Below are 9,794 nucleotides of genomic sequence, written 5' to 3'. Positions count from 1 at the left end.
CCCAAATACAACCAGTTAGAAGTCCAAACATCTTTCAGTGGATCACTGAATTGTTCACTTACAGTTTGCCTTTTATGAACATGGCCATGCACATTCCGTACTCTATCCTTCTGCACTGGAGCACTGCACGGTTGCATGCACTCGCCTCCCTACACCAACGACTCTACCTCCAATAATGCATCTGTTAAACTACTCACCATTATAGTCAGGGTCATCACTAACACAACAATTCCAACTTGGAGAGGTTGGCTGGCGTGGCTGTGGTGAAAACAGTTGGAACTTAACACAGACAATAGAGTAGAGTTGCTCGTGCAGATTTCTTTTAGCAAAGGGGGTGAATCATTTTGCAGTTAATTGTTCAGCAGCAAAAACTCCATCTTGATCTCCTGTTGTAGCAATAAGATGGGGAGGAGAGTCTAAAAGAGAGTGAATTATTTTGAGAGCCACTCTATTTAAAAATGATTCTATATCTAACTTTATTAGATTCTATAAATAACCAAAATTACTATTAGATCATTGTGCCTCAGAATGAAATAACTTGGAAAAGTTAAGATGAAACAGCTTATTTGTTGTGTAAGATCAAGAGCATCTGTGTGAAATATCTGACAAATGTAGTTTGAAACTGCCATATTAAATTCAAGTGAAATCTTTAATGAGTTACAAAAAATTTATTGTACAAATGTACACCGCCATTGTTTTTCCATTCAAACAAGCCTGTATTTCTAGTAGATTTGTTATTGTGTAACAAGGATTTTTTTTAATGTATTTCAGTTGTTTTCAAATAGGTAAACAGACTCAATATTGTTCCATATGTGGTAGTCATGTGCATTTTCCATACTATCATTTGTTGATGATAATACCTACCAGAGGGTTCAATTGTGTTGAAAATTGTTGGTTATAAATTAAAACATAAACCTGACCTCCTTGTTCTTCATTGATTCAAAAGAATCAATGAAGCAACTAAGAAATGTAGCTTCAGTTCATCAATATGTTAAGTACATTCACTACATGCACTTTTGTTTTTTCAACGAAAAAAAGCCAGTTTGTTTATCAGCCACTCCTCAGACAAGTCATCTATGTTTCGGGTCTCAAAAACCTATTGACAAAAAAGGGGCGGAATCAGATTAAAGTTGCTAATTTTTCAAACCAGATTGTCTACAACTTCCGTTAATGTACATTTTGTGTATTTGACATTTGAGTTTATGTTCATATGATTCAATAACAGAACCGTTCTTACCTTTGTGAGCTCTGCTGTGGAGACCAGTTGATTCTTGCTGCCGGCATACATCATTTGCTGCTCAGGCTTGCACCCTGTGGAGATGAGCAGAGTGTTTAAACTACAGACGTCCACAGAACCTTCTGTTCTCACCATACGATAAACATTGGTTCAATATTATCCCTACTTTCAATCATAATCCTACCCTCAAAAGTAATTTTGTGAAGAGGGTTGTTTGGGTACAGGTTCGCTTGGCTTTTCCATACACAACGGTCAATTACTCACCCACTGGGCTTGAGAATATGAAACACAGTGGGTAGGACACCCTGCCATCTGTATGGACATATTTGTAGCTGTAAACAATAAATGTAAGCTATTGTCAAGGAAATTTAGTCACTGGTCAATAAAAACTTCAAAGCTTCCTGATTTCTCTCCCATAATCTAGACAACATTGTTGTGTAACCAATAAAAAAGCACCTCCCCAATAGATATAGTTGCAACCTGGAGCAAAATGAAATACCAAAATGATTTGTCCGAGCTGGTAAGCAGAAAGCCTTTTTTAACACTTGCTATGTTAGGTTAACTAGGAGAAACTATTTAGCTTTTTGGTGGTTGTGTGGTGGTCTGCACAGTGGTTTTGCAACTAGGCGTCAATGTTTTTATTGAGCAAACTAAGGTTACATTACTCAGAAAGCTCAGTTAGACTGATTGGCCAATTAAAAGGAAACATTAGATCTAAGCCTGTGTAAGCCTCAGACCAACTCCCTCTGGGCTGAGTGGCTACAAGCTAACTGAGGTTGTTAGTCAGGTGTTAGTCACACTTGCTGAGACAATTTACTTCCTGGTTGGATAAACAGTGAGAAACAAGAAGCAGAATGTCTCAGGGGAAGCAGGTCGGATTTTTAAACTCTCCTAACTCTTTTGGGAGTTGCTGTGGTGAGACAAAGTTCTGACTACAATTTGATACCAAGGAATTTGGGAGAACATTGCTGCTTTTCTGGGAAGGAATAGTATGAGGTAACTCAAACAATAGAATGACGTGGGTGAGTACAGTTAATACTAGTATGAGTAGTATTCTTTTTAAGACTGCTATTTGGAGATTTTTCAAACTGTAATAAATGGTAGAGGTCAGGTTTTGGAAGTGTTGATCCTCCTATTCTTGCTCTGGCCACTAATGCTAATAAAGGACATGTGAACAATATGATTTGGGTATCAGTTCAAAGGGAAGTTCACCAGTTGAAGACTGATATTCAATTTGCAACATTCTGATTTTGTAATCAGTTAACCATTATTTTGAAGATTTCTCTGTGTTATTGGTGTCATATTGGGGAAGATACACTTGTAGCCTTCTGGCAGAGCCAACCAGGTAATTGGATAAAATGTTCCAGTATTGTTTGAGTTTGGAAGGTTCTTGACCTTAACATCAAAGATACTCCACCATATTTTACACTACATATGGGGTTATTGTACATATATTCGTACTTGTTTTCACACTAAAACCAGTGTGAAAAGTGGTAAGCTGTATCTTCTACCAAGCTTTATTACCATTGTTGCACTGGTGTGAACTTGTTAATTATTGTTCTAATTGAGAATCATGAAGATAAACAACCACCTGTCTCTTGATTTGTGAGTTCTCTGCATTTCCCCATGACAATTGGATTTTACATGCATTAATTTTATTGTGTTACTTATGTATATACAAATTTTTTTTCCTCCTGAAATATTTCCTACAGTATACCTTAACACTGAGATTTTTCTTTAAAAAGTAAAATAAAAAGAATATGACTATTGTGACAGACCATTCTATCTGGGTGTGTAGTGTAATAATGCATCCTTTTGTTTGCCATAGGGTTTAGTCCCTTGGAGCATACCATAGGGTGATGTGATTGTGGGAAGGAAGTCTCTTGTGGGATTGATGTTTTCTGTTGTTTGTGTTTGCTCTTCAACCATCTTCGAGTCTATTCATTATTTTAAATCTTTATACAAAGCTAACCCTATGGCTCAGTTACAATTTATGTGAGCAATTATATTAGTATAATATAATAGATTTTAAATAACCTGTATTTATTTTATACTGCCATTTTTGCTCATTGTCAACGATTCCAAATATGTTGGAAGTCACACACTGTTATTTCTAGGTCATAGGTTTCACTCAGGAGATCAAAAAAGTCCAAAGTCCCTTTCGGTGTGGATCACCATGTCTCCGTAGAGATTAAAAGCAGTAGCAAAGGTTGAAAAGGGTGAAGGACGTGTTCCTTTCTCAGTAGAAATTATAAAGGTTTACCTGTTCTATGTGTTATTTTCCAGGATAAATTAGATTTACAATAGAGTCCAGTTGTTTATAAAAGGACTTGGTATAAATATGGGGATATGTTGGAGGTAAGGCACTAATGGGAGAAAAAAACACCTGAAATGGAAATTGTAAAGGGATCTATATGGAATGTCTAAAAACATAAAACACTACCTGCTAGATAAATTACAAACACATAAGTGAAAATAAGTGTAAAAAAGACTTCTGCATTATTAAAACTTCTCATTGAAAATCTCACTTTTAAAAGGTATTGTTCACCTTTTAAAAGGGAGATTTTCAATGGGCAGTTACTTTCAGACCTTGTGCTATTTCATTCCAATAGGCCATTAAAGGATATCTTGGCTGCCGCTCCGGAAGTTCATTTCTCAGGTCATCCAAAGAAATGTCCTGAAATGTGAGAGTGTGTTTTGGGTTTAACTACTACTGATACAGTCATTTATGTATGGGACATTCAAGATCTAACAAAGATAACATGACTTGCCTCATACTCTTCCTCCAGTATCACAAGCTGTTTCTCCATGTCAATTTTCACTGAGGGAATATAATTATTATTATTAATAGAGTCATATAAATTACAGTGTTCAATATTATTGGAACAGTAAATGTTATTATGCTCTATACTCTAAATGTTGGACATTTTGTTTAAGTTCCCCTTATTTCATGGCCAGCAGTCTGGAAGGCCAAAGAACACCTCTACAATGGATAACAAATGTAAACATACCACAATAAAAAAAGGAAACTTCTGACAGATATGGAACCCTCTCCAAAAGGTTAGCATGGATTAGATACATATTGCTTAATCATACAGCAAGATAATGACCCCAAACATACTGCCAAAGCATAAGTCAAAGGATCTTAACTGGCCATGTCAATCTTGAGATATAAATTAAGAGTGGAAATGAAAATTGAATTGTGCTCATACGTTTGCATACCCAGGCAGAAATTGTGATGTTGGCATTGATTTTGAAAATATAATGGATCATGCAAAAAAACTGCATGAGGGGCCTCATAGACAACTACTACAAAAGACTGCGCGCTGTCATTGATGCTAAAGGGGGAAATACACAGTATTAAGAACTAAGGGTATGCAGACTTTTGAACAGGGGTCAGTTATTTTTTTCTTTGTTGCCATGATTTTATTATGAGTGTGCCATTCTGTTATGACCTACAGTTGAATTTGAATCCCATAAAAAATAAAAGACATGAGTTTTGCCTGCTCACTTAAGTTTTCTTTACATATGGTACATACATTACCAATTCTCCAAGGGTATGCAAACTTTTGAGCACAACTGTATATAAGACGTACATTTAACAATATAGTAAAAATACACTTAAAAGAGCATAACTGAAGATAGCTGCACTGCAGCCCTAGCAGAGCATCACCAGAGACGATATCTTGAGTCTGATTGGGTAAATGGGTCAGAGAATTTTGGCAGTTATTGGATGCAAAGGATATGGAACCAAAAACTAAACAAATGTTTTAAACTTGGACATTATATTAATCTGCCCCAGAACCATTGTTGATTGGTCCTGAAATATAGGGAGAATGTAAAAGTAAAAGTTATAAATACTCGAATGGTAAAGAAATAACCACAAATACTGAGGGCAATGTATGTTAGTTGCTTAACTGGATCAGGTGACATAGATGGTAGCTGGGTGACTGAGTAACACATTTACAATGAAGTCTTACTCAGGATGGCTGCATTGTTGGTCTCTTTTCGAAATCTGAACTTCTTCAGTTTTTCTTTCAGACTCTCATCCACTTCGCACACAACCAGAGAGCTTGACTAGAACGTTAAAATGAAACTGGTTAATCGATGGTGGTACATGTATGTTTTGACACGTCACATGGACATTTAGGCTATGTCATTGAAAGCTTTTTATCACACTTCACTCAGTATTAGTGAGAGAAGTCGGAGTATAATTTCTGAAGTGCAGGTTTTCATGAATGCATAAATGTTAACAATAAAATCGAAGTAACATATTTAGACAGGAAGTGTTTGTTGCATCACAGCACGATGCAGTTTCCTGTGTCATGAGTATGCATAGAAAGGAAAAGAGAAATTGCTAAAAATATTCACACTAGCATAGAACCCTTTCCAACCTAAAGTCGTCCATGATGAAAATGTTTCTCGTAAGAGTACAATATTGTAGAAATAAGAGTTCTCCCATACCATTCTAGAAGAGGTCCTGTTTTGTCTGCAAATATATCTTGTTGAGATTCTTCCTCCTCTGCCAACAGCTTGTGACAGGATGCTGTCTCACTCTTAAGATCCTCCTTTTACGAAGCACATTCTACAGTAGGGGAGGGCAGACCTTGACGAAGACCTGAGCATCCACCAACACACTCCAGCCACTACCCCCACTCCCCCAGAGCCAGATCTAACCTTCTCAAGCCTGACTAAAATGGATGTCTTCTATCTGCTCAGATTAATTATTGTCTCTGAATTGAACAACAAATCCTGCCCATATTACAATAACTAAAATCTTATATTTTCTTTTCATACTTTCTTTAATGGGTGAAGTCAAATAAAACTGATCATTATTGCAGTTTTCTGTTGCTTTGGTAAAGTACTATTCACACAAGACTTTTGGTAATATTTCACCACTTATAGTTAAAAAATCTATTTTTTAACACATCTGACATTGATTGAGTACAAACAAGGGCGTAGGAGTGACTCTGGTATTGGAGGGGGGGGGGGGGGGTCACATTTGACTACAGTTTGAATGTTACAGTATTTCACCAAAATGTCTATTTAAAATGTAGTTCTATGTATTTTCCACTTCTGGTTTCAATTATCTTTGCTAGATATAGACAAGCTATGGTAAAAAAAAAAAAAAAGGCGTTGGCATTATTGACCAATGAAGTGCGAATAAGACCAGTGCAACCGACAGTTTCACTCAGAGGTAGTCTGGTTGAAAATACTGTGGGCGATAACTGTTTACAGTACACTGGATTGCAATACTCATTTTGTCAGGAAAGGGGGTAGCAAATAAATAGTTACCCCAAACAATGTTGTCTACTCAATATGCTTTCTGTACTGAGGCCTTGCGGGTGTTGATAGGACTCAAGCATTCAATGTGAATATTCCAATCAGTTTGACTTTAAGAAAGTAACGATTTCTGAACGTGCAGTATTCCTAACTAGCATTGGTAAATCATACCGTGTGTGATTATTTTGCTTGGTGGTACTTTTCAGCTGGAAATGTATTTCATACAGATGATAATGCAACCAGAGTGCATTTTTTAAAACATCTCAGTCAGGCATGTTGCCATATCTACAATATGTAATTCTACTACCAATATTGCTGCTAGTTTACAGTACTCTTTTTAAACTGTTGCTATGTACAGTGTTTTTTCTTCTTGCTATATTTTTTACTGTGTGTATTTTGTTTCTGCTTAATTCTCTGGTGTGCTTAGCCACCATTCATAAGCTTATTGCACTCATATGTATCTACAGTAAAAAATTAAATAACTCTACCAATTCCTGCTAGTTTACACTGTTATGTATATTACTGCCATACTTGCCTCTAAATGTTTAATAATACTACCCAGATTGCTGCTAGTTTACAGTACTATTTTTTTAAACTTCTGCTAGTGTACAGTGTTATGTATATTGTTGCTTTATTTAATTATTTTATGTCTAGCTATATTTTCGCTTATATACTCTTGTACTTAACTCTCACTATGTATGTGGTTATCAGGTGCCATGTCACAAGAATTTCATTGAGCAGGATGACCCTTGGTTGTTCGTTGCATTTGACAAAAAAAACCTTTAAACTACTCCATCTTTAAGTTTTCCTATAGACAGCCTTGAATTAATACGTCTCACTATCTTAACTGTTAGTTTGGTATAGCTAGCATGGGTCACAATGGATTTCCTATGTACAATACAAAACTGTGAAACACAGGACATAATACTAATACACTGTAGTAACCACAACTGGTAACGACCTGACCATATAAATAAAGTTGGCAAACATAGGCAATGTCTTTCAAAATGGAGCTGGATAGACAGCAAGGCAGAGGAGTAAATCAGAGAGCCCCCGGACCGGGTCAAAACTACAAAAACTGAGCTGCTATGAACCATCACAAGTAGATCTTTGTTGATAAAGCAGCCCTATACCTGGTCAAAACCCAACACAATGGTGGCACAATATCATTGGCCATTGAGCAACTGTCCATGTGCCTGGACAACGTGGAGGAAACACAACAAGCGTGCAGCCATATCCGAAGATGGGGTGGTAGGACATAAGCCACTTCTTGGGTCTTGCAACGCTTGAGTTCCTCAATTAAATTATGTGGGGTAATGTTCCACCATTCAGAGGTGGTTCAGGAATTTTTTTGGGCCAATACCTGATTCCTGACCATAGACCTGTCCCCATATTCACCTTTTATTATGAAGGTGGGAGGTCTATAGCCGAAGCGAGCATGTCCCCCTCATTCAGCCCATGGATATGCAGAGTCACAATTGATTAGACAAAAAAACTAATGTTGAAATAAAAGTTATGTTTTTGCATCAATATTTGTAGATTCATTGATCACACTTTTGATTAGGGGACAGAAATTATGAAAATGATTTTCAGTCAATTGTCATGGGTCGTGTAGAGCAGTGTCTCCCAACCTTTTTCAGTTACTGTACCCCCAAAATGATTTTGCACTGCTTTCAGTACCCCTGAAGTACCCCCTCATGTTAATTTCCCTAGTAAGTCTATGGTGTCATGAGTGTTTTCAAGTACCCCCTGTGGAGAGGCCAAGTACCCCCAGGGGTCCTAGTACCCCTGGTTGGGAACCACTGGTGTAGAGTATGAAATTAGCATAAAGTGAAAGCTGTGATAAATGATTGTATATTTTTGAGAAGCTAAGCACATGATTGAAATACATTTATTTCAGTTAATAAATTAAAAAGAAGAAAGTAAATGTATCAATAAAACAGTCTGTTCCCAATGCTTCACGCTTGATTTTAAAAGGACTTGTTTTATAATATTGTTTTTTAGTATGTCTTCTGAGGATTTCACTTCATTAAATGAAGATATGAGCTGCTCACCTCCCAACTTTGTTGAAGCATTCTGGATTCGAACCATCTAATTTGTAATCCAGTTCATGTAAAATGCTGTAATTACACACAAATAGATTATTATAACCAACAAACCGATAATGCAGATTACTGCACCGTTACAGACAAACTAAAGATTCACGCAGTCCACATCCAGTCATTACTGCCACCTAATCTCAAAAGAGAAAGTATGTAAGCAAATGAAACAGCGCCCCCATCCTGTCTTACTACAACCCATGAAGCCAAAGTATGTTCGGCTATATATTCGATCATGCAGAATCAAATTCATAGGAAACACAGAGGTTGTTCAACTCACTCCAGTGATTTGTCTTTCTGTACGCTTGCTTCTTATTATCGTATTCGTATGCTATCAATATTATAACATTTTATTTAGACGGGCAATGAGGTAATGAGGGCGTGCCAGGCCCTTTGGCTTGCCCAGGGAGCCTGCTTGCAATCTGTCACAGGGAAATTGTGACTCGACCTCTGTTATTCATGCATATTAACTGGTTTTCCCGGAGGATACAAGTCGCAGTCAGGCAATATTGTCAAGGGCTATTGAGGGAAGGAGCGGTGTAGGCGTTTGCGTTTCATCCACCAGATGGGGCACTTTCCTCTTTGTTTACCCCGCCCAAACGCCTTTACGTTGGTCTCGACGTACTGCGTCAAGTCTGAATCGAAGTAGCTAGCTAGAATTCTCAAAGCGTACTAGCTAGCTCTCCATATTTTTTTGTGTTTAAGTAAACATTTTTGTACATAGCTAGATTATTTTATATGTTATATTTGAAATAATCAGAAAAACATTATTTTCAAAGAAAGGTCATCTACAACATCAGTGGATCGAAATGTTCGCCTCATCCAGCTATGCTGTAGCTAGCGTTTAGTTAAATCTAATGAAGCAAATAAATGCTATCGTTAATACCAGCGATTTAGCTTATACCACTAGCTACTTAATCGGTTAGCGAGCTAACGTTAGCTAACAAGTGACAATTCAGAAACGTAAACAAACCAACTGCGAGAAGCTGGCGGTGGGATGTGGATGTAGCCTGACGTTTTTTGTGAAATGGACCTTGGAGAACATTTATACTGCGAGTTGGACTGTATCGTTTAACCAGGCGATAAACAGAGCAACATTCCAACGACAACGTTGCTACTGAAAAACAATACCAACCCTGAATCCCAGTCCTCATCCATTTGGTCGGCTAAAGCCA

The 9,794-nt window shown here is 37.2% G+C and overlaps 1 protein-coding gene and 1 long non-coding RNA gene across 2 annotated transcripts; one reads left to right on the top strand and one right to left on the bottom strand.

Annotated features, from left to right (window-relative positions):
* Positions 1-632: 632 nt before the first annotated feature.
* Positions 633-5,764, bottom strand: gmfg (glia maturation factor, gamma). The gene is given in 7 exon segments (NM_001304163.1): positions 633-1,096; positions 1,238-1,311; positions 1,502-1,584; positions 3,865-3,914; positions 4,009-4,058; positions 5,218-5,314; positions 5,702-5,764. Coding segments are annotated over 7 exon segments (429 nt in total). The 5' UTR covers positions 5,705-5,764; the 3' UTR covers positions 633-1,024.
* Positions 1,764-6,077, top strand: LOC109616061. Its single transcript, XR_002197113.2, has 2 exons — positions 1,764-2,259; positions 5,770-6,077. It is a non-coding gene; the product is annotated as an uncharacterized LOC109616061 (long non-coding RNA).
* Positions 6,078-9,794: the final 3,717 nt, after the last annotated feature.

This window comes from Esox lucius, chromosome 1 (genome assembly GCF_011004845.1).
Source record: "Esox lucius isolate fEsoLuc1 chromosome 1, fEsoLuc1.pri, whole genome shotgun sequence".
Lineage (NCBI taxonomy): Eukaryota > Metazoa > Chordata > Actinopteri > Esociformes > Esocidae > Esox > Esox lucius.
The sequence above is the reverse complement of the archived record's forward strand: the minus strand, read 5'-3'. Positions and strand labels throughout refer to the sequence as shown.